Source organism: Stenella coeruleoalba (assembly GCF_951394435.1).
Source record: "Stenella coeruleoalba genome assembly, chromosome: 18".
NCBI lineage: Eukaryota > Metazoa > Chordata > Mammalia > Artiodactyla > Delphinidae > Stenella > Stenella coeruleoalba.
In genome coordinates this window covers 1,067,496-1,093,191 of record NC_137164.1, presented here as the reverse complement: position 1 = coordinate 1,093,191, position 25,696 = coordinate 1,067,496, and the positions used below count along the sequence as shown (strand labels likewise).

Here is a 25,696-nt window from a genome sequence, read left to right as displayed (position 1 = left end):
TTTTAGAGAGGAAAACCAAGTCTCGCTCCATCTCTAAAGAGGTCTTTCCAGAGTAATCTCCATTTCTTTTATGCTCCGTTTCTGAAGAGTAGCATGACGAACAAAAATCACTTCTGAATACACAAAAGGAGTAATTCCTGAATTAAGGTTGATTTGAACTTGCCTGGCAAGTCCAGTTTACTGGACAAATAATTTTCCATTTATTTACTTACTTAACTTAGCTCGCGGCTTGTGGGATCTCAGTTCCCCAACCAGGGATTGAACCCTGACCCTCAGCAGTGAAAGCGTGGAGTCCTAACCACTGGACCGCCACGGAATTCCTGTAATTTCCCCTTTATTTCAATGATGATAAAATTGCCTCTTAATATTTTAAATTTTTTATGATTTGCAAAAACCGTTACATTACATTGCAAAAGTCTCATCTGGAAAATTCTGATCTTCATGTATCACTGTGACATGCTGTCTGAGCAGTCAGCACTATTGGTGGAGGTGTAACTATTTGAACTTCCTGACAATTATGGTCACTTTAATTATAAAAACAACATAGTAATACACATTACATGCAGATAACACTATCGTGTCACATGATATGAAAGCAACTGAAACTTTGAAAGCTTAAAATAGATCTGTTTCAAACCAAAACTAATTTGCTTTAACGTAAGCCTTCCTGTTTCGCCAAGGCAGTTTCCTATGTATGGAACACTACCTCTGTAAAAAGTATACTGCCATAAAAGTTGGTGGTTGTTTCTCGGTTCATGTTGCTTTCTTTTAGCTTGTGTATGTTTGCTTTCCTGCTCCTTTGCTAATAAGTTACAGCTGGTTTTGAAATACCTGGCTTAGTGGAGTTGTCATCAAAGCAATCAAAGAAAAAAAAAGGTATGGATTGCTGTAAGCCCGGAAACAGTTTTTAAAATGGAACTTATGGTACTGCCAAAGCTGTAAACCTGTTTTTTCATTTATATCCTTACCTTACACCGAAAGGATGTAAAGCTATTTAGCAGAATTTAACTTAACAAGATCATAGGATTGGTAAGGAAAATGAAGGAAAAGAAGGTAGGAACATAATACAGATAGATAGCCTTGGAGAATGGAAAGTGAATTCATCACTTATAATTGGTAACTGCCAGGGTGGAAGGGAGCCTTCCTTTCCGTGTGCAGGTGCTGTGTTGGGTGCCTTAGAGCCGGCCTGCGAGCGCACTCCTCCCTGGAGGCTCTGAAAGACTGAGCCAGTGGGCTGACCAACACCATCCTACGTTTGGGTCATTTCCATAGAAATTGTAGTGGCTTCATAATGAGACTATTTGCCGGAGTAGTAGCTGGTCTTATTTCAGCGCGGAGACAGCGCGTGCGTCTTCGGTTCAGGCGCCTCTCGCCCTCTTCACAGCGAACCCCAGCGTGACAGGTGCAGGTGCTGGTCTCACCTTAACCACGTCAGGTTTGGGAAGGGAGAGCACACCGCGGAGGAAGTCGAGCGCAGGGTTTTAAAGGTTTTTTCTAATGCTATCTTTACTATAAAGCTTCAGGTTAATGTCCGAATTTCTCGATTAGACGGAGGAGACGGAGCAGACAGAGCCTTAATGTCTGTGAAACGTACAAGCGTATCGAGTGCAAAAGAGCAGGTCCCTTCGTATGCGTTTGACCTGAAGGGAATCTAGTTAAAACCTCAAGTACCTTTTATTGCCTCCATCTGAAGCACCTGCTGAGTGCGGCACCTCCCACCAGCACGAGGCGGTCCAGCGACTGACGCGGGACCCAACCGCCTGCCGGAAGCGCCCGAGTGGGCGGTGTACGCGTGCGCGTAGCCAGCCACCCCGCCCACGTCCCTGTTCTGCTGGTTACTGCGCGTGCGCGGGCGGGGCCCCGCCCACGCTTCCGGCCTGGCGGGACAGTGTGCGCACGCGCAGAGGCAGTCGGCTGTCCGGGCCAGCGACGAGAGGCGGCGGCGCAGGGGCGGAGGCGAGTGGGGCGCGTTGGTGAGTAACCAGAGCAGCCTCCGTGCTCCTGTGTTCGGGTTTCTGCTCCTTCGGGTTTCCCGGCGCAGCCTGGGGGCTGCGGCTGTAGTCAGCGGGGCCGGGGTAGGTGGGAGCTGAGGAGGGTCAACCCCGGCTGGCGGGGGCGGGGCGGAGGGGCTGCCGCCTTCCGTCCCCTCAGGGCGGCCGCAGGGGCTGAGGCGTCTCGGCCGGGCAGAGGGGGCGGGGCGGGCCGGGGGCTCGTGTGCGTCGAGCCGCGCTTCAGGCAGGTGGATTTCACCCCCGTGTCTTAGTTGTAAAATAACAGGGTAGAGTTTTCGAAGGCGGGAGAGCAGGCGCCGTACGGAGCGGGAGACCACGCGGACCGCCCGGGCTGTTCCGCCGGGTCACTCGGGAGGCCCCCGCGCCCCGCCCCCCTCCTGCGCGGCCCCGGGGTGGCCTTGGCCAGGAGACACTGTGTGCATGGTGTGGACAGGGAGGAGCGGCCGGCTGTAAACCTGACACGTGGAAGTAGGCTTGTGTGCGTTTGAAACGTGCATGGCCTAAGGTTGCCTCTTGTGGGAGGGTCGCTTTGGTTTTGTGGAGTTGTTCGCGGCAACGCAGGGTAGCCCGCTCCTCCCTGCTGACGCAGCTCCTTGACGTGCAGCCTTCGCGCGTGCTGTCCGCATGCACGCCCCCTTCCGCATCCTTGCCTGTCCCTCAAGGCCCAGGTACGAGCCACCTGCTGCTTGTCTCCGCCCTCCACCCGCACGCGCTGCTCGTTCTGCTCTCAGGGCACTAAGCGGTGCCCCTCGGATAGAGGGCTCGGCACGTTGCCACACTCAGCTGCCTCCTGTGCGTCTTTCTGCCGAGAGCAGGGTCTCAGCCCTAGCGCTGGTGACTTTGGGGCCGGGGAGTTCTTTGCTGTGGAGGGTGATTCTCTAAACCGTACGGTATTTACCAGCATCCCTGGCCCCTACCCATTAGATGCCAGCGCACCCTCCGCAGAGACCCACTGAGCTGCAGTAGCAGCCACACGAGGCTTAGCATCAGTTTAACAGCAGTGTAGCACAGCACTTCCCAACTCTTCTTGGCTCCCTTTTTTCTTTTTTGGCTGCGCCAGGCTGCTTTCAGGATCTTAGTTCCCCAACCAGATCTTGAACCGGCCCCCGGGCAGTGAAAGCATGGAGTCCTCATAACCAGCGGACTGCCAGGGAATGCCCTTCCCAACTCTCTTGGAATTGAAAATCTCACAGCAGTTTCACAGGCCCACTTAGAAAAATTTTTAAAGATGCTAAAGATATGATGAAGTAGTGACTTAAGCTTAAAAAAATTTACTGTATTACAACTAAAGTTCAGTTAATTTAGAGTTTAGTAATGTTTATTATATAAACAGATTTTAATTTTTCCCACTTGTGATGCTCTCATGAACTCACTCTAATTATGTGAAACAGTGTATGATTGCTAACATTTGCAGTTCATGTCTCTCCATTGAGCGTCTCTTACCGTAATCCAAAATATATTTTATTCCTATTGTTTGTTTTCTCCCTGCCTCACTAGAACGTAAGCGCCAAGAGGACAGGGACTTGGAGTCCCATCACCAAGAATAGTGCTAGTGCGAGGTAGTGCCTTGGTAAATGATTATCAGCTTTAAAAATAAACTTAGGGCCCAATTCATATTGAAATACAGATTGAAATTTAATTGCTTTTTACAGCCACAAAAGTAGGCAGTTTTCTTAAATTGCTCTTTGGAATTCTTTCATTTGAACGAAGTCAACTTTTTTTTTATGGTTTTCATGTGTTATTTCTAAATAATTAGCTAACAGATTCCAAGTTGCAAATGAAAACCTTTCTCCATCCACAAATGCAGCTGTGGAAAGTGTTTAGTGCTAATAAATAAAAATTCAGATATCCCTGTCTGTATGAAGGATACACACGTATATGTGTATATATGACTGTATGTGGACACACATGTTTTTCTTTGTCCTTCTTCTAGACAGTACTCTTCTAGACAGTATTCTTCTAGACAGTATTGTGGGGCAGCTTGGATCAGGAATCGGTTGTACACTTCAAATTTCTCAGGAGACGTTGGACTTTAATATTTGCCTGATTCTGACTCTTGAAATACAGGACTAAAATGAAGCCTCTTAGTACTTTGCAGATAAGTTTGCTGTGTTCTCAGACTTCCTCAGCTCAGCATTGCACACACTAATAATTCTCCCTTCTTCTTTTCTTCTTCTGGGACTCCCACAGTGCGTATGTTGGGCCACCTGAAGGTGTACCCCATCTCTGCTGATATCTCCATTTTGTTCAAACATTGTTTTCTTACTGTTCTCCACATCTTTTAGTTCTTTTAGCATCTTTAAGACAGTTGTTTTGCCATCTGATCTTTTTCAGGGATGGTTTCTGTTGGTTTACTTTTTTCCTTTGAGTGGGCCATACATTCCTGTTTCTTTGTATGCCTTGTGATTTTTTTGTGGAAAACGCTGGAAATCTCAGATTCTCCCCCTTCCCCAGGATTTGCTTTTTTTGTCATTCTGTTGTTGTTGCTATTATTGTAGGCTGTTTTTGTGCCACGGATCAGCCTGAGGAAACTTAAGGTCTTTCTAAGCCTACACCTTTTCCTGGGCATGCATAGTGACCTTCTAAATTCCTCCATATATTCAGTTGCTGTTTATAATGGTCTAGTCCTTAAATGTGTGGCCCCCAAAAGGGCGAAAAGAGAAAAATGGAAGCGGGGGAGGTGCTGGCACTTTAAATCCCCTCAAAGTTGCTTCTGCTGGAGGGGGGAAGTGCTAACAACAATATGAGCCTTGCAGCGATGGCTGCCTGACTCTGTCTTTGCCTCCATGATTAGAAGTAGCTGTCAACGATCAGAATACAGATCCCCATTATTTGAAGGGCGGGTCCTTATTGCCCACCTTGCTCCCACAGGCTGCTCCTGGAGCTGTTGAAATTGTGTGTTCTCAGACTTTATTATGTTTGTCTACTTGGCATCCATTAATTACAGGGCCAAAGTAATGGCCCTGTAATTCCTTACATCTTCTCTGCACGTTAGCTCTCATGGGCACGTGAAAGTCATATCACAGACCTCCCAAACCACACATTATAGAATGTGTGTTTTCCCTTCTTGCCCACTGTCTTAACAATAAAGACACTGTCCCAGTTCTCTCTCTGCTTCCTTGTTCCTGCATGTGACAGGTTTCATGTGGTCCTTCACCATGTGCTGTGCCTCTCATTTCCTGGGGAACTGTGAATAACAAACTCCTCTTTCAGTGGCATTGACCTCTCCATATCCTCATTCAGCTGTATAAATTAATCCCTGAGCACAAAACAGGTATTTGTGCACACCTTCCTGAGGCAGGAATGAGGAGTGAGGAATGGGTAGCCACTGCCGAGTTAAGTGCCCAAATGGAGTGAAATTAACCAAATGTTAAGTCTTCCCCTGGGAGTTGCAAGCCTTTGAATAGACTCTAGGGATCCAAGATAGTTACATCAGATAGATTTTGCCAGTAAAATTATCTAGGTATGGAGACAGTCTTCCCAGAACCTTCTAATAACCTTTATACACACTCTCTCACCATTCACTCCCATTGATACCACCTTGATGGTGTCAACCTTCAGAACAAGTCTCACCTCTCTGACCACTTTATTTTGAGGCTGTAAAATGATAGATCTGCTATATCTGCATTTTGTCTAAAAGTGATAATAGTGATAACTGTATTTTATCAAATCTCAAGAAAACATGCTGACAATTAAACTTACACTCATTTTAAAGCCATTTGTTAAAGTAATTTAAAAAAATGTGTATCTTAAGTCTGAATGTGATACATGTGACAAGTCAGTCAAAGTCAGTCCCGCTCCAGGCAGACAGCATCCACCGTGCTCCAGGCAGACAGCATTCACCATGCTCCACGCAGTTTCCTGTCACACTTCATAGTATTCCCTTTAGTTACTAATTTCCTGTGCTCCAGTTTCACTCATTCCCTCTTCTGCCAATTCACTTTTTGTAAAGTAGACAGTCATATGAAGGTACTAAACTGTCTTATTTAGTGGTTATAACAGATACCATATTATTAGTGGTATACTTACAACTTCAGGGAGTACTGAAAGTAATATTTGTGTTCCTGTTGTGTGCCAAGGACTATTAGGCACTTTATAGATAGTAATTCATCTAACTCAAAATAACCCTATTAAGTAGGTGTTTGTTAATATTTGTCCATTTTATAGATGAGAAAATTGAGGCATAGAGGGGTTAAATACTTGCTTCAAGCTATGCAGTTAGTAAGTGGCAAAACCATGATTTAAGCCTAGGTAATTTGGCTCCAGAGGCCATGCTCTTAATCCTGTATCATGTTTTTCTGAATGTCTAAATAATAGCAGAAATACTTTTTCACAATTAGTATAAAAAATGTTATCAAGTATAAAAAATGTGATCATCTGCTTCGAGTAAGAGTTGTTTATATGATCTAGTCCAGTAAAGTATTAGAACATCTACATCTTGAGATGGGTGTGTGCACAAATTACAGATAGTTTACAATGAAAAATTTCAAACGTTTAAAACGACAGCCTGTAGTAAGAAGTTTGTATCATGATACATGACCCTGTACACACATGTGTATTTTTTGCTAAAACATTTCACAGAGCAATACTTAACTTCTACTATAAGCCATATACTTCGATACAACTTTTTCTATTTAAAAAAAAAATGCTGGGCTTCCCTGGTGGCGCAGTGGTTGAGAGTTTGCCTGCTGATGCAGGGGACACGGGTTCGTGCCCCGGTCCGGGAAGATCCTACATGCCGCGGAGCGGCTGGGCCCGTGAGCCATGGCCGCTGAGCCTGCGCGTCCGGAGCCTGTGCTCCGCAACGGGACAGGCCACACCGGTGAGAGGCCCGTGTACCACAAAAAAAAAAAAAAAAAAGCTGATGTTGTCCTACTATATTGACTTCATAACTTAAGGGAGATCACTGTACAGTGTGAAAAACACGGATAGAAGAATAGATGAGCTGTTCCACGAGATTTATTCTAAGTTCTTTCAAAAAGTTTAGTGCCCTGGGGTGGCATCAAACTGTTTGGAAGCCATTTTAGGCACTTTTTACTTATATAATCAAGTCCATGGGTCTCTGCAGATATGTAATAAACATTTAAAATATTATGTGTATCCTCACTCCCAGAGGTAATCACTGTCTTTAAGCTTCAGTTTTTCATTAACTTGCTTTTATCTTCATGTTTCTGAACTTCATTTAAATAGAATTATTTATACTATACGTATTCTTCTGTAACTTAGTGACTTACATGTTCTTGAGATTCATTCCTGTTAGCATATATATGGCTGTAGTTAATTATTTTTTACTGTTGTGAATTTCCACTTGGAGTAACAAGGGCTAAATTTCCCCTCCCATCTGATATAACTAAAACACAACAACAACAAAAACCAGATAAAATATGTGGGAAAAAAATGTCTTTGAAAATATTGGCCACAAGACAACAAAGGGCAGTGGTCCCTGAAAGAGGGGAACAAACAAAATGAGCCTGATGATTGCCCCATCTTACTACCTGAGAGACTTTTCAGACTGCTGTGCAGGGGAGGGAAACCCAGACAGAATCCAGAGACCTCTCTGAATTGAGGAAATAGTTCATAGATCCTGGGGAAGCCACATGGGGCCAGAGTGCAAGGCAGAGTGCTGTACCAGAGAAAGAACCCTAGAGAACTGCAGAGGGACCTCCTTGAGAAACTACCTGAGGCTAGAGAAGACAAATACCTGAAAGGATTTGAAGGAACAGAACTCACTCAAGACTGGGAATAGTGACTGTTTCTACCAGCTGTACTGAAAAACCTCATAATTCATGGGGCGTTGGATAAAGTACTTAGAGATACTGCTATTTTGTTACAGTGGTGAGCAGTAATTAGTGCTAGAATAACTGCTGTTCTCCTCTCTACTAACAGTCTTAAAAGCAAGACCCGAAAGGATAAAATTGTTTCCAGGTAACTTTACTGTGTCCCAATACAAATCTCAAGAATACTTACATTTTTAAATACTAATTTATGTTTATATACTTAAGGAGTACAAAAATACCTGCCATCGAACAAGTTACATTTCATAATATCTAGCATTCAATAAAAAAAATTAACCAACCATGCAAAGAAGAAAATATAACCCATAATGAGAAAATCAGTTGGTTGAAACTGACCCAGAACAGACACAGATGTTATAACTAGTAGACAAGGAAAATCAACAGTTATAACTGTATTCTGCACATTCAGAAAGCTAGAGGAAAGACCGAACATGTTAAGTAGAAATATGAAAGAAAGATTGGGTTGGCCAAGTGCCTTTGGGTTTTAAGTAAAAGATACATTTTTCATTTTCACCAGGAACTTTATTGAAAATGTATTCACCGTTTTGTTCCACTACCTTCTGCCATTTTTCAGGCAACTTCATAAGTCCACTTTCCCAAAATGTCTTATCTTTTTAAGCAAAGAACTGTTCCAGGTGGCTTTTACAGTCTTAAAGGGAACTGAAATTTTTTCCATTAAGAGAATTTTGTAAAGACCAAAACATGGAAATCCAAAGGTGCAAAGGTGAATACGGAGGATGAATCAGAACTTCTCAGCTGGAATTTCCCTGGTAGTTCAGTGGTTAAGCCTCTGTGCTCCCAATGCAGGGGGCCCGGGTTCGATCCCAGGTCAGGGAACTAGATCCCACATGCAGGCTGCAACTGAGACCTGGTGCAGCCAAATAAATAAATATATTTTTTTAATTAATTTATTTTTGGCTGCATTGGGTCTTCGTTGCTGCGCGCAGGCTTTCTCTAGTTGTGGTGAGTGGGGGCTTCTCTTCATTGCGGTGCATGGGCTTCTCATTGCAGTGGCTTCTCTTGTTGCAGAGCACAGGCTCTAGGCGCACGGGCCTCAGTAGTTGTGGCTCGTGGGCTCTAGAGCGCGGGCTCAGTAGTTGTGGCACACGGGCTTAGTTGCTCCGCAGCATGTGGGATCTTCCTGGACCGGGGCTTGAACCCATGTCCTCTGCATTGGCAGGTGGATTCTTAACCACTGCACTGCCAGGGAAGTCCCATAAATAAATATTAAAAAAAAGAATTTCCCAGCCAAGCTGTAATAGTTTTTGCCTGATCATCAAAGAAACGTGCTGTCGTGCGTTATCCTGATGGAAGATTATGCGTTTTGTTGGCTAATTCCGGACACTTTTTGGTGAATGCTGCTTTCAGTTGATCTAATTGGGAGCAGTACCTGTTGGAATTAATCGTTTGGTTTTTCCGGAAAGAGCCCATAATAGAGGGCTCCCTTCCAATCCCACCATATACACATCACCTTCTTTGGATGAAGACTGGCCTTTGGTGTGGTTGGTGGTGGTTCCTTTTGCTTGCCCCACGGTCTCTTCCAAGAGTACAGTATCCACTTTTCATTGCTCTTCACAAATTTGTTTTAAAAATGGAACATTTTTATTACATTTAAGTAGAGAATCGCATGTGGAAATCAGTCAAGAAGTTTTTTCCACTTATGTGGAACCCAAACATCAAAGCAATTAACATAACCAAGCTGTTGCAGATGATTTTCAGTACTTGATTTGGGTATTTTGAGTATGTCGTCTATCTCCTGTGTGGTATAATGTCGATTGTTCTCAATTAATGTCTCGATTTGATCGCTGTCAGCTTCAGCTGGTCTACCCAACCTTGAGCATTGTCCAGTGAGAAATCTCCAGCACAAAAGTTTGCAAACCACTTTTGACACGTTCGACCAGTCACAGCACCTTCTCCATACACTGCACAAATCTCTTTTTGCTTTTCAGTTGTGTTTTTACCTATAATAAAGCATAATATGCCAAAAATGTTGTTTTTTCTTCCATCTTCAATATTAAAATGGCTACACAAAAATTCACCAATTTTGATAAGGTTTTTTTATTTTTTTAAAAAAGATGTTGGGGGTAGGAGTTTATTAATTAGTTTATTTTTGCTGTGTTGGGTCTTCATTTCTGTGTGAGGGTTTTCTCTAGTTGTGGCAAGCGGGGGCCACTCTTCATCGTGGTGCGTGGGCCTCTCACTATCGCGGCCTCTCTTGTTGCGGAGCACAGGCTCCAGATGCGCAGGCTCAGTAGTTGTGGCTCACAGGCCTAGTTGCTCCGCGGCATGTGGGATCTTCCCAGACCAGGGCTCGAACCCGTGTCCCCTGCATTAGCAGGCAGATTCTCAGCCACTGCACCACCAGTGAAGCCCTGATAAGTTTTTTTTAATTGGAGTATAATTGCTTTACAATGTTAGTTTCTGCTGTACAACGAAGTGAATCGGCTATATGTATACATAGATCCCCTCCCTGTTGGACCTCCCTCTCACCCTCCCCCATCCTGCCCACCTGGGTCATCACGGAGCACCAAGCTGAGCTCCCTGTGCTATATCGCAGGTTCCCAGTAGCTATTTTACACATTGGTATAGTGTATTTGTCAAACTTAATCTCCCAATTCATCCCACCCTCCCCTTCCCCATCCCACCCCCACCCCCACCCCCACGTCCACACATCCATTCTCTATGTCTGTGTCTCTGTTCCTGCCCTGGAATTAGGTTCACCTGTACCATTTTTCTAGATTCCACATATATCCGTTAATGTGCGATATTTGTTTTTCTCTTTCTGACTTACTTCTGTATGACAGACTCTAGGGCCATCCACATCTCTACAAATGGCGCAGTTTCATTCCTTTTCATGGCTAAGTAATATTCCATTGCACATATATATATACCACATCTTTATCCATTCATATGTCGATGGGCATTTCAGTTGTTTCCATGTCCTGGCTATTGTAAATAGTGCTGCAATGAACATTGGGGTGCATGTGTCTTTTTGAATTATGGTTTTCTCAGGGTATATGCCCAGTAGTGGGATTCCTGGGTCATATGGTAGTTCTGTTTTTAGTTTGTAAGGAACCTCCATAATGTTCTCCAGAGTGGCTGTATCAATTTACATTCCCAGCAACAGTGCAAGAGGGTTCTCTTTTCTCCACGCCCTCTCCAGCATTTATTCTTTGTAGATCTTTTTTATGATGGCCATTCTGACCAGTGTGAGGTGATATCACATTATAGTTGTGATTTGCATTTCTCTAGTGATGTTGAGCATCTTTTCATGTGCCTTGTGGCCATCTGTATGTCATCTCTGGAGAAATGTCTATTTAGGTCTTCTCTTGTTTTTGATTGGGTTGTTTGTTTTTTTGATATTGAGCTGCATGAGCTGTTTGTATAGTTTGGAGATTAATCCTTTGTTGCTTCATTTGCAAACATTTTCTCCCATTTTGAGGGTTGTCTTTCCTTGTGCACTTGAGAAGAGAGTGTAATCTGCCGCTTTCTGGTGGAATGTCCTATAAATATCAATTAAATCTGTCTGGTCTGTTGTGTCATTTAAAGCTTGTGTTTCCTTATTTTCTGTCCGGATGATCTGTCCATTGGTGTAAGTGGGCTGTTGAAGTCCCCCACTATTATTGTGTTACTGTTGATTTCCCCTTTTATGGATGTTAGCATTTGCCTTATGTATTGAGGTGCGCCTATGCTGTGTGTATAAATACTTAAAATTGTTACATCTTGTTGGATTGAACCCTTGATCATAATGTAGCGTCCTCCCTTATCTCTTGTCACAGTCTTTATTATAAAGTCGATTTTATCTGATATGAGTATTGCTACTCCAGCTTTCTTTTGATTTCCATTTGCATGGAATTTTCTATCCCCTCACTTTCAGTCTGTATGTGTCCCTAGGTATGAAGTGGGTCTGTTGTAGACAGCATATATATGGGTCTTCTTTTTGTATCCATTCAGCCAATCTGTGTCTTTTGGATGGAGCATTTAATCCATTTACATTCAAAGTAATTACCAATATGTATATTCCTATTACCATTTTCTTAATTGTTTTGGGTGTGTTTTTGTGGGTCTTTTTCTTCTCTTGTGTTTCCCGCCTAGAGAAGTTCCTTTAGCATTTGTTGTAAAGGTGGTTTGGTGGTGCTGAATTCTCTTATTAGCTTTTGCTTGTCTGTAAAACTTTTGATTTCTCCATTGAATCTGAATGAGATCCTTGCTGGGTAAAGTAATCTTGGTTTTAGGTTTTTCCCTTTCATTATTTTAAATACATCCTGCCACTCCCTTCTGGCCTGTAGTTTCTGCTGAAAAAATCAGTTGATAACCTGGTAGAGATTCCCTTGTATGTTATTTGTTGCTTTTCCCTTGCTGCTTTTAGTAGTTTTTCTTTGAATTTATTTTTTGTTAGTTTGATTAATATGTGTCTTGGTGTGTTTCTCCTAGGGTTTATCCTGCATAGGACTCTGTGCTTCCTGGACTTGGGTGGCTATTTCTTTTCCCATGTTAAGGAAGTTTTCAACTATAATCTCTTCAAATATTTTCTCAAATCCTTCCTCTTTTTCTTCTTCTTCTGGGACCCCTATCATTTGAATGTTAGTGTGTTTAATGTTGTCCCAGAGCTCTCTGAGACTGTCCTCAATTCTTTTCATTCTTTTTTCTTTATTCTGTTCCTCAGCAGTTATTTCCACCATTCTATCTTCCAGCTCACTTATTGTTCTTCTGCTTCAGTTGTTCTGCTGTTGATTCCTTCTAGTGTATTTTTCATTTCAGTTGTGTTGTTCATCACTGTTTTTTAGTTCTTCTAGATCTTTGTTAAACATTTCTTGTATTTTCTCAGTCTGTTCCTCATTTTATTTCTGACGTTTTGGATCATCTTTATTATCATTACTCTGAATTCTTTTTCAGGTAGGTTGCCTATTTCATCTTCATTTATTTGGTCTTGTAGGTTTCTACCTTGCTCCTTCACCTATAACATATTTTTTTGTCATCTCATTTTTTTTTTTTTGATGGGTGGGGCTGTGTTCCTGTCTTAGTGGCTCTTTGGCCTGAGGCGTCCAGCAGTGGATTGCAGGCAGTTGGGTAGAGCCGGGTCTTGGTGCCAAGATGAGGACCTCCGGGAGACCCCACTCCCCTTAATATTCCCTGGAGCCTGAGTTCTCTGTTAGTCCAGAGGTTTGGACTTGGTGCTCCCACCACAGGAGCTCAGGCCCGAACCCCGGCCTGGGAACCAAGATCTTGCAAACAAACAAACAGAAGAGCTGAACAATAACAATAAATAAAATTAGAGAAATAAAAAATATATTAGAAAAAATAAAAATATAAATGAAACAACAACAACAAGGTAAAACAGGGACTTCCCTGGTGGTCCAGTGGGTAAGACTCCGTGCTCCCGGGTTTGATCTCTGGTCGGGGAACTAGATCCCACATGCATGCTGCAACTAAGAGTCCACATTGCCACAACTAAAGATCCGGTGTGCTGCAACTAAGACCCAGCATAGCCAAAACAAACAAATAAATAAATAAATACAACAAGTTAAAACAACCACAACAGCAAAAAAAAAAAGAAAAGGCCTTGGCTGTGGGGGGCGGGGCTTAGGCTCTGGACCCTGGCAGCCAGAAAAGGCCCTGAGTGGGCGGGACAGGCGCAGGGCTTAGGCTCAGCATGCCTGGAGGGGGCCTCAGAGTGCGGAGGATCAGGCCTGGGACCTCAGCAGGCTCCCCGGGGCCCGAGTGGGCGGGGGAAATTCTGGCTGTGTTCCCTTCTGATCCTCTGATCCCCCAAGGGTCTCTCCCTGTCCCCGTTGATCCCCTCACTGTGAGTGGGCCCCTCCCCCAGCCACCCCTCAGGGATGCTGGTCCTGTCCTGCCTCCACTTCTCCTCCCCTCTCCCTCCCCCCTACGTCCTACCCCGTCACTTGGGAGTTCCTCCCGTCCCCTTAGGTGTCCGAGGTCCCCCACCAGCACCTGGTAGGTGCCCTAATTGTGAGGAGATGCAAACTCCACATCAGTAAGTTTTTTTAAAATGCATGCTGATATGACAGCTGTCACAATACAATCTAACAAAACTGTTTCAAATGAAGGTAAAGACATCTAAGTGCTACTAGAGCCATCTTACAGAAAAACCCAAATGAACTTCTTGGCCAACCCAATAAAAGAGACCCAAGTCAAACTTCTGGTCATAAAAACTACAGTATCTGAAATAAAAAATACACTGGGGCTTCCCTGGTGGCGCAGTGGCTGAGAGTCTGCCTGCCGATGCAGGGGGACGTGGGTTCGTGCCCCGGTCCGGGAAGATCCCACATGCCGCGGAGCGGCTGGGCCGGTGAGCCATGGCCGCTGAGCCTGCGCTCCGCAGCGGGAGAGGCCACAACAGTGAGAGGCCCGCATACCGCAAAAAAAAAAAATACACTGGATGTGATTAACATCAGGTTAGACATTGAAGAATAAAAAATTACCAAACTCGAAGACCAGAAATGAAAACTTATCACAAATGAAATACAAAGAAAATAGTTTTGTTTTTGTTTTTTTTTAAGTGAACAGAGCATCAGAGAGCTTTGCGACAATTTCAAGTTACCTAACATTCATGTATTTGGATCCCGGAAAGAGAAGGACAGCAGAAAAATATTTGAGAGGGCTTCCCTGGTGGCGCAGTGGTTGGGGGTCCGCCTGCTGATGCAGGGGACGCGGGTTTGTGCCCCGCTTTGGGAAGATCCCACATGCTGTGGAGCAGCTGGGCCCGTGAGCTGTGGCCGCTGAGCCTGCACGTCCGGAGCCTGTGCTCCGCAACGGGAGGAACCACAGCAGTGAGAGGCCCGCGTACCGCAAAAAAAGAAAAAAAAAAATTTGAGAAATAGTGGCCAAAAACTTCTCAAATTTCAGGAAAACTGTAAACCCACAGATCCAAGAAGCTCAGTAAACTCAAAGCATAACAAACATGAAGAAAACGACACTGAGACACATCATAACCAAATGCTCAAAACCAGTGACAGAAAAATCTTAAAAGCTACCAGGGAAGGAAGACACAAACAAAAAGTAAGAAAACTAAGGGTGACAGCAGATTTTATGTTGGAAATAATGCAGCTAATAGTGGAGGAATCTCTTTAGGGTACTGAAGAAAAACTCAACCTAGAATTCCATCGCTCCAAAAAATAAAATCTTTCAAAAAGCAAGGCAATGTAAAGACAGTTTTAGACATAAAAGCTGAAAGGATGCATCAGCAGTAGAACTGTGCTACAGGAAATGTTAAAAGAAGCCATTCAAGCAGAAGGAAAATGACAACAGATGGAAATATTAATCTGTACAACAAAATGAAGTGCAGTGTAAGTGGTTACGAAGTAGGTAAATACATAAGGTTTTTAAATTTAATAGTGTGGTGTGGAGTTTATAACAAATGTAAAAATAAGATGTTGGTCAAACAGTAACACGAAGGATTGGAGGAGAGAAATGGAAGTTATAAACAATTATAAAATTTTTATGTAATACAAGAAGTGATATGTTACTTGAATGTATGCTGTGATATATATATACTGTAAACCTTAAAGCAACCACTTAAATAACAAAGCTATAGGTGGCAAGCCAACAAAGGAGAAAAGGGTGATATAAAGTGTTTTCATTGCTGTATAGTAGTATCCCACTGTAGGAATATAGCAGTATATTTTATAATGTCCAGTGGGTGGATACTTCAGTAATTTTAGTTGTTGCTAGTACACATTTCTACTTTGAACGTATTTTACATGTCCATTTATGTGAATTACAGGAGTTTCATATAGTTATATGATCTATATGTATATACAGAATTACTGAGTTGAAGCAAGGGTAAGGTCAAATTGTTTTCCAAAATGTTTTCATCAGTTTACATTTCAACAGCAGAATAGGCAATTACCATTACTCCACATCCCCAAAACATTTGGTATTATCAGTCTTCTTAATTTTAGTCAATCTGGCAGGTATATAGTGGTGTCTCATTATTATCATAATTTGCATTCTCTCGTCCTTTTTATTTTTCATATCTCTTCCTATACCCCTCCTTTATGATCCTTCACTTATCCTGTCAGTGACACCCAGGAGCCTTAGGTCACCTAAAAACAGTGACATTCACACATAAAAAGATCTTATTAAGAGAATCTACTGTGAATTAGCTGCATGTGGCCGTTGGGGCACCAGAAGAAAGTGAAACATCTTTATAGTATTTATGGTAAAGATTTCACTCTGCAAGGGATCATACAGGTGTGTTTCCTTTATACAACTCATTTTCAGTTTGGATCCCTGCTGTGAGATAAAATTTTTTTAATCGTTGTTTGATGGAAAAGAAAAAACAAACATCACTTATAGTCATTTCCCTGCAGGTGTGAAATGAGCAACTCTGAAGATGAGGACCTCCCCCAGCTCTCTTCCCATGCCCTGGCAGCTCTGCAGGAATTTTATGCTGAGCAGAAACAGTACACCGACCTCGGTGGTGATGACAAGTATAACATTGGAATAATAGAAGAGAACTGGGTAAGTTAATGCATTCCCCACCCATCAGGAAGTGTTGGTGTGGAGCCTGTTCTGTACCTAGTCCAGTGTTTGTCTGTATCTGACCTAATACCCAAGTTTATCTCACTTGTCACTACGAAGCTGATAACCTGTTCAGGAGCTAAGACAGAAAGCAGTCCACGAACATTTTAAGACAGTATAAATGCAGATTTTCCTAATTCTGACTCTCAGGCTGCCTGGTGATCAGAGGAGGGGACATTTCAGATAGAAGAACAGCGTATCATTATATCCAACACAAACTGTGCTTCCTTCTTGTATGCAGATGCATTCTGTTGGTTGTTACGGAGCCCAGCAATCCTTGAGAAAAGGGAAAAATTGATCATTGCAGTAATGGGGTGACTGGACTTAAACATGTAGTAAAAAAATAGATGAAACTGAGTTTTTAAGAAGATATTAATAGTTTCTGGGGCACACTATGTATTTTAATTGTATTTTTATGGTCCAAATAAAAATAGGAATTTAAAAAAGTGAGTTCAGAAAAACTAACCTAACCTGGAATGTAGAAATTTACATTTTTGAAGGAGATAGTTGAGAAATAGATGAGGCTTGAAATTTCTGTCTGTGACTACCCCTTGATAATAGATCTGCCTCTCTTTGCAGCCGGAAGGAGGGGTATGTGTGTGTTTAAGCAGACGTTTACATTTTGTGTCAAGTTCAGATCTCTTAAGTTATATAAAATTTCCCTGTTTACCATCTGTTTGAGACTGGGACAAAAATGTTTCTTTACATTTATTCTAAATGTTCCACTTACTCAGATGCCTCTTTCTCACTGCTTCCCTTCTTTATGTGCTTTTGTCTTTAGCCTGATTCTTTGAATAGTCAATATTAGAAACTTGAAGTACGTTATTATTCTTGAGGTGGTCTTTTTCTCTTTTCCTTCTGCTAATTTAAATACTATGTACTTTTTTCTGATTCTAAAAGTAATCTATGGTTGTTGTAGAAAATATATAAAAACATGAACAAAAAAACAAAAGTCATAACTCCACTACCTGAATTAACTATTTGTATATTTTTGACACTTTCTTTTGGTTTGTTTTGTTTATAAAATTAAGGAGATCTCCCAGGAAGTTGGGGGGTGGGGAAAAAGACGATGATACAAATTATAGAAAGAAAACATAAAATTAGAGGATAAATCCAGGAAGCTCAATATTCAACTAACTGGAGTTCCAGAAAAATAGAACTGAAAACAAAGAGGGGAGGAAACCTTCTAAGAATGATATTAGAAAATTTCCCAGAACCAAAGACCCTCACTAAGACACATTATTATGACTGAAAATTCTGGATATAGGTGACAAAGAAGATCCTAGAACCTTCCAGAGAAAAGCATGACACCTACAGAGTCTCAGGTCTACAAGTCACATTGCACTTCTCAGTAGCTTTACTAGAAACTAGAAAAAAGTGGAGCAATTCCTTCAAGATTTAGAGTGAAAATTTGTTCAGCCTAGAATTCTACACCCAGCTGAGTTACCAGTCAAATGTGAGGATAAAAGTAAAATGTTTTAGACATGGTAAGTCTCACAACATTTACCTCCTACGCACCACTTCTCAGAAGCTGCAGGATGTTGGGAGAATTAGGGATAGGTTCAAAGAACCCAAGCAAATGAAACAATCATGTATTAACTCTAGGAAAAACGAGGTACCATATATTACTTGGCCCAGCAGTGAACACTGATAATTGATATAGTATATATTGATATAGTAGATATAAATTAAAAGGATAAACTCTATGCCAGTTGTAAAATGATTTCACTCATTCCTCTGTCATAGCAGCTGAGCCAGTTTTGGTACACTCCGGAGACCGCCCTGCGCCTTGCAGAGGAAGCCATGGCAGCTGCTGGGGAAGGTGGCAGGTGAGATCAGTTTCATTTCTCTTTTGCCTTTTAATCTAAAGTAATATTTTAAATGTCCTTCCTAGATGGGACATGGTTGGTAAGAAGGCTGAACTGTAATCTGCAAAACCTGTAGTTTGCGATTCGCAGAACATGAGGAAATAAGAACTGCTTCACTGTTGAGTCTGGGGACACACACAGAAATCTATTCAGTGTAAGATATCTTATCTCTGTTCCTTATTTTAACATTTTCTACCTGTTACTTTTATACCCCTAGAGTTTGCTTTAAAAGAAAAAAATCTTGACCTTTTTGAAGTTTTAAGAATAGATTTTTTTTTTAATTTGGTTTTTACTTCTGTCAAAACTCTGCACGCATATAAAGTCTAATGGTCCTAAAAGACTTGTTCAGAAAATAATCCACTGTTAATTTTCCCCTGGTCCACCCGCTCGCCTTTTCAGCTCTTTCATTGGCCTGTTGGTATTTACAGACATTTCTAAATAATGTTTCTCTTGGCACTTCTTGACTTGTCACTCATAGACCTTATTTCTTGACTTCTCACTTTAAGAGAATGAGGACTTGGCTCCCTTCACTGGCCACAACTGCCACATACGTGTCTGCTTTCTGTCCACTCTCCCGATAGAGTTATATCCTTTTTTCATTTTCTTTTTTTTAATGGCTGGACTCTTTGCTAATTTTTTGTGTGTGTGTGGTACCCGGGCCTCTCACTGTTGTGGCTTCTCCCGTTGCAGAGCACAGGCTCCGGACACGCAGGCTCAGCGGCCATGGCTCACGGGCCCAGCCGCTCTGCGGTATGTGGGATCTTCCCGGACGGGGGTACGAACTCGCGTCCCCTGCATCGGCAGGCGGACTCTCAAGCACTGCGCCACCAGGGAAGCCCCATCTTTGCAAATATTTTGTTGAGGATTTTTGCTTCTATGTTCATGAGTGATATTGGTTTGAAGTTTTCTTTTATTCTCTTGGTTTGGGTTTCATATTGGTTAATGGTAGCTTCATAAAATGAGCTGGGAAGTATTGCCTGTATTTCTATTTCCTGGAAGTGATTGTGTAGAATTGGTGTTAGTTATGTCCTAATTTTGGTTAGAACAGGGTTTATGTTGTTAGGACAACATAGATGTTCTTTATAGCTGAGTCTTTTCCTTTTCTGTGCAATGTTTCATCTTCCCTGAAGAAAATAATAATTTTTTTTTTTTTTAGTATTTCTATGTCCATATTACTAATTAACTCTCAAATTCTCCCCAGTGGTGTGAATCTCTTATCAACAAATTCAAACATATTTTTCAGCTCCTTGAAAAAAATGACTTCCAGGGCTTTGCACCCTGTTCCATGTGGACTGGTTGATTTCTGGGTTTGCTGCAGCTCTGGTCTTCCTCTCTCGTGTTCCAGACGCCCTCTGTCCAGTACCCCAGGTCTTAGTTTACAGCTTTATCCTGGTTGGGTATATCCTTCAATAGTTTCCATGGGAGGGAAATTCTTAAAACCTTTCATGTCTGAAAATGTTTTTATTCCACCCATTCTCTTCATGTGTTAGTTTTGCTGGCTGTCGAATTCCAGGTTTTGAGGGCATTGCTTCATTGACTGCACGTTTCGGTAGTGCTATTGGAAAATACAGTGCCATTGTGGGAAACCTGTTTTCCCATCCCTGCCTACTGCTAGCTTAGGATTTTCTCTTGATCCCCAGTATTCGATGTGTCTTGGTGTGGAGCGTCCATCTGTTGTACTGGGTGAAAGCCCTTCCATCCTCATAACTCAGGTCCTTCAGTTTGGGAAAATAGTCCTAAATTATTTGATTTCCTTCCCACTTTTTTTTTCGATTCCTCTTTCTGGAATGCCTATTATTTGAATGTTGGACCTATCTACTTGTTTTTCTGTCCTTTTTCCATCTTTTGACCTTCTTCTGGGAAAATTCCTCAACTTTATCTTTGAAACTTTCTACTGAATTTACCATTTCCGCTGTCATGTACTTAGTCATCTATACCATAGTTCTTTTTTGGGTCTCTGAATATTTATTATTGTATCTTGTTTATCCTTCTGAGGATATTATAGGATTTTTAAAAAAAGAGCTCCCTACGCAGTCTCTAACGAACTGCACACATGCATCTTGTTTACTTTGGCCTCTGGTATTATTAGATGCTTTCCTTGAATGTCTGCTGTCCGTCCGTATTTAAGGGTGAGGCGCTCTAGGGCTGGAGGTTCTGATACCTGGGCAGGACTTCTCCACTTGGGTGTCTGCAGATGGCTGTTTCCCCATCAACGCCCAGGGTCAGCATGTCCAGGCCTTTCCTTGTGGGCTGGTTAGAGCCCCAGGAAGTCTTCCTGCCTGGAAGTCACGCACCTCGTTGACCTCATCCCAGAAGGCTTATTTCTGAAAGAGGGTTGGGGGTCCCAACATCCAATGGGTTTAACGTGATCCTTGCCATTTCCACATGGTGCCTGGCACCCACCCTTCAAGCCCCCCCCAATCCAGAGAACATCTATGGAGGCTTGGGATAGGGAAGAGAATCCTGGGGGGGTGCATTTTCCTGTTTGTTGCCCCACCGTCCCCCCCGCTCCTTGAGTCACCTGGTTGTGCAGCTTCCTGAGCCACGGGCGCTGTGCTGTCAGCCAGGTTCCTGCTCAGCCTTCCTGGCTGCCAGTTTGGGACCTGGCTAAATGAATGTGTTCCCTCTGCCATCTTGAGCTGGAAGTTTAACTGGAAGTCCAAAGGTTTTCTTTTTTCTGTCCTTTTTCTATGTAGTTTATTACGTTTTTCTTAATGACATGTTTTTACCTGTATTTTCTTATTTTTACATATAAGGGCTTTGGAAGCAACTTATTTTTTCTGAAAGGCATCTTCAGTATTTTTAGGAGTTATGTCATAATTTTAAAGATGAGTAGTAAGAGTAGCATTTATTGAGTACTTACTGTGTGTCCTGTCTCCTGGGTAAGTGCTTTCTGAGGGTCATCTTGTTTAACCCTCACACCTCTGGAGGTAGTTCCTGTTATCCTCTCCATCCTAAAGACGGATGCTGAGGCCCACGCGGTCACATCATTCGCACAAGGGCCCCAGCTGGGAGCAGCAGGCCGTCCGCTTCCCCTGCCACTGTCGCCACACCCTGCTCCTGTGCCGTCCTCCACCTCAGATCACTGTCCTTCCGTCGGAAGTACCTCCTCTGGGGTTTTTAGGGAAGGAGGTGCTGCTGTGGTTCAGGTCCTCTGCACCCCCGGCCCAGAGCTCTGGCAGCAGGCGGGCTGGGGTCTGGTCCCCACAGAAGGCGGTCAGGATGCCCCCAGACTTCTTACGTGCTTCACGTGCATTTGGGCCAAGAAGCCTTTGAGCCCAGCGTGGGCACCTAACCAGACGTGTAACACTTCTCTGAAGAAATGCATCTCACAGTTTTAAAGCTGAGTTTAATTCTCTAAATAAGTAGTTTTCTGAATGATTTTATGTGTGTGCGTGTGTGTGTGTGTGTATAATAAAAATCTAAAAGTGACAAAGGGGATGGAGACAAAAAGTCTCTTTCCCATTGTCTGCAGACAAGCTGTGTATCTCCAAGAGGTAAGCATAAACCCCACTCCATGGAAGCTCAGTTTACGCTCTCCTGAACTTGACTGTCTTGGAGAGTAATGACAACATGGTATTCCACTGTAATAGACGTACCACAGTCAACTGAGTAATTCAACATTTAAGGTACTTCTAGCATTTTTGGCAGTTGGCTTTAAAAGTTAACTACTGGAACACTACCCATTCATAAACTGGAGATGCTTGTAATGAGACAGATTCTTTAATTTACTTATACAAAACAGCAGCAGAAATTCGAAGTAGTCTGTCTGCACTGAGACCTAGTTTTAATGTACTTTTTTGGAAAACTAAAGTTGTTTAGGAAGTTATTTGGAGTTTTTTCTTCAAGACTATATTACAAAGTAACTTCAAAATATTTAGTTTGAGGCTAAAAAGTATTTGAAATAAATGTTAAGAGACCACCATGAAAATACTAAGTAAATTCAGGCCATGGGCTTCATAACCCTTGTCCTAAATAATGTTTTACATTTTTTTTTTACCATGAAAAGCACATTTATCCTTTCATACTTTAAAATTATGAGTTGTAGATTTGTAAACAGTAGATTCCTTAAAAGTGAGGCAGTAGAAAGTCTTCTTTCAAAATGTACTGCTGTTATTACTTCAGTTTGCATTATTGTTTCCTTTAAGAAAATCTGGACACGGGGACTGTGGCTTTTCAGTGAAGTGGTTATTGACGCCATGTGCTGTCACAAAGCTCAGTCACGAGTTGGCTCCTTCTGTTCCAGAGTAGCATGTGTGAGTGCCCCCAGCGTTTACCAGAAGCTGCGAGAGCTGCACAGAGACGACTTTTCTATCTGCATCTTCGAATATGACCACAGGTTTGCCATATACGGAGAGGAGTTTATCTTCTATGACTACAATAACCCAGTGGATTTACCTGAGAAAATTGCTGCACACAGTTTTGACATTGTAATAGCAGATCCCCCTTATCTCTCTGAGGAATGTCTCAGAAAAACGTCAGAAACCATCAAGTACCTGACCCGGGGCAAGATTCTGCTGTGCACAGGTAGGTGCCAGATTGGCAACACACATCCCATGACTTTTATAAACAAGGTTCTTCCCCTCTCTGTGCCCCAGTCGCCTTTTCTGTACAGTGGGGCTGAGATGCTGCCTGCCTCTCAGGGTTGGGGAGAATTAAGTGGCATGATGCCTGGGAATCGGGGTTCGCCACTGGGTGAGTGCCCACTGGGTGAGTGCACCAGGAGTGTTACTTGTACTCATCAACGGCAGTAACAGTAACAGTATCTCACTCAGCCCGTACAATTGATAAGGAATCTCGGGCGTTAAAGTGGATGCCAAAGGTTACAGCGCTAGACATTAGATTAGGTTTACCAAAGCTGAGAAAGAGACTTCCGCACTGGTGATGTGGATATATTTTCTTAAGGTGGATATACTGGCATTTGACTGAGAACGAAAACGTTAAGTGCTGGTCCCCCTACTTCCGGGCAGCTTGGCATCCAGGCCTGCTGTGCGGGCCCTGCTTCCCCCAGTGCAGTGGGTGCGGAGGACAGGGCTGGAGGGAGGGATGGGCTGCTGCGAATGTACTGGTACAAGTTTGCACGATTTGCTACTATTGAAAAAGGGGTTGTTGACTCGAAGTTGGAAAATGGTGGTTTTTAGTAATTATTTTTGCTTTCCTTATGTTACTTTGTGGAATATAATTATTATCTCAGCCTTGCAGATGTAGGAAAATTATTAAATGAAAAAGAAAAGGGAAAACATAGGTAATATGCATAAATGTTGGAGGAAGTAAAAAAGGAATATAGAGCACTGACCTGCCCCCTTATCGCTGAGTGGTACCGTCAACTCACCGCTTCCCGCATCTGGTCGAGAATACCTCCCTGGCCGGCCTGGTGGGTGTGGAGCTGAGACATGGTTGGTGCCTCAGTCTCCGGGTTCATCTGGTTGTTCTCTTCAGGTGCCGTCATGGAGGAAGAGGCAGCAAAACTTCTTGGAGTGAAGATGTGCAAGTTTATTCCAAAACACACTCGAACCTTGGGAAATGAATTTCGCTGTTACGTGAATTATGATTCTGGGCTGGACCGTGAACTGTGAACGCAGCTGGTAATACAATGTAGTAAAGGACCCATGTGACATTTCCCTCTTTTTATTTTCTTAGTAGATTGAAAAGCTACGGCCTCCCCTCCGCCCTCACAAACTGGGGCTCCCCCGGCCTAACTTTCAAGATGAAGAAGACAACATCTTGTTGTGATTTCCTTAGTGAGGGCATCCCTAGAGCTTGGGATGCTTGTGCCAACTTGAGTCAGTGGGATTATATTTGGAGAAGCCATAGAAGCCATCTAGTCTACTCTCCACTTAACGCAGGTAAAGAGCAGAAGTACAGGCGGCTTAGTGATTGGCCAGGACCTTGGCCTCTGCCTTGGGCGCGTCCTGTGTCCTACGGGTGGCTGCGGACACCTGCGTGTGCTTTGACAGCCATGCGGTTTGGAGTTGTAGCTGAGGACGAGGGCTGTGTCCAGTTCGCAGTTGCCTTCCCGGAGCTCAGTGCCCAGAAGAGGGCACATGCTCAGTAAGTATTTGTTGAGTGTTCCAGTCAGAGAAAAAATGCAAATACAGGTTGCCTTTCTAGATCTTGGAAGGGAAAGCTGATTCTTCCATTGGAAATGCGTTACCTGTTAACAGCTAACGTTAGTTAAACTGATGCTTAATACAGTTTATGGAATAGCAGTATTATCCCCATGCAAGCCGTTTACTCTGCTTCAGTCCGCTCCTCTGATGTCTGCACTATTTACGTTTGAGGAGTGGCTAGACAATGTTACACCACAGTGGCAATGCTTGAAATAATTACCCAAGGTTTGAAAGGCAGTTTTTCTTTTTAATTTGTGGATTTCTTTGTTGACGTATGCTAGATATACCACCACTAGGCTTACCTTTTTTTTTTCCCCAGAGGTTGAGCACAGAAGTAAAGTTCCCCAAATGGTATAGAAGTACCCACAGCTATCAATTTCAATTTTGAATTTTTTATTTGGAATTTTGCTCAGCAGTGTTTTTCATGCACAACCTCTGTCAGTATTTGGTACAGATTGAAAGTTCTCTCGGTTGACCTTCTGTCCAGATCAAACCAAGACTGATTGTAAGTAGGGACAAGAGCATATAAACGAGGCCGACTCTGCAGATCATCTTCCTTGAACGTTAACCATAAAATTAAGATACAGTGATAGACCTTAATTACCACTGTTTCCTCTGAAAATTAGTGGAGCCCTTAGTGGAGCCCAGAGAGAAATGCACAGCCAGCATGCCCTTCACCTACAATTGTTTTAAGGATTTTAAAGAACTTTTAAGCCTAAAGAAAAGGGTAAAGGTTTAGCTCACGTTGCGGTCGTAGAAGAGGACTCCACTCCTGATTTCTGGGAATCGTAAGTCTGCAAGTGAAAAAAATTTCTAATTGTATAAACCTTGTAAGTGTGAGATTCTGGGGTGAGCTGAGCCTCCCAGAGGGAGGGCAGGTCCTAGGCAGCCATGTCCACTGGTGACCGTCGGCAACAGGCGGGGTTCAGGGACCCAGGCCACAAGGCGGGCTAGAGGGTGTGCTTCTAAAAACTCCTGCCGAGGAAGTGAAAACAATGTTTATAAAATGTTTACATGTCAAGTAAAATGTTTTTAATATACTTGCTCAAAATGGCTAATATAAAAACTTTCTGCCCCTACTGAAAATACCTGAATAAACAAGAAGGTATATATTCTACTTTTTTAAAAAAAGGTGGTAAGTGTTGTCCTCGAGGCTCTGTGCCCTCCCAGCAGTCCTTGCAGTGCGATCACCCGTGGTTGAAGGGGCCGGTGGCCGGGAGCCTCAACGAACTCTGGCGAAGCAGGTCACCTGTGGTGGCCCCAGCCTTGGGCCGCCCACACAGGGCTGCGACGTGGTTGGTTCCCGCCACCTTTCACTGCCCTGCGCTCCTGCCCAAGAGGAAGCCTGGGGGATGCAGGAGGTC

At 43.1% G+C, this 25,696-nt stretch overlaps 1 protein-coding gene across 2 annotated transcripts; it reads left to right on the top strand.

The window, feature by feature from the left end:
- The first annotated feature begins 1,887 nt into the window (after positions 1 to 1,887).
- On the top strand, positions 1,888 to 25,666 carry EEF1AKMT1 (EEF1A lysine methyltransferase 1). 2 transcript variants are annotated; one of them, XM_079903369.1, is made up of 5 exons: positions 1,888 to 1,973; positions 16,144 to 16,294; positions 18,104 to 18,183; positions 22,469 to 22,749; positions 23,662 to 25,666. In XM_079903369.1, exons 2-5 carry the CDS (start codon positions 16,151 to 16,153, stop codon positions 23,796 to 23,798), a joined length of 642 nt encoding a protein of 213 aa, XP_079759495.1. In that variant the 5' UTR covers positions 1,888 to 1,973; positions 16,144 to 16,150; the 3' UTR covers positions 23,799 to 25,666. The 2 variants fall into 2 exon arrangements, with proteins under 2 accessions (XP_079759495.1, XP_079759494.1); XM_079903368.1 differs by having other exon boundaries at positions 18,101 to 18,183; positions 23,662 to 25,662.
- The last annotated feature ends 30 nt before the right edge of the window (positions 25,667 to 25,696 follow it).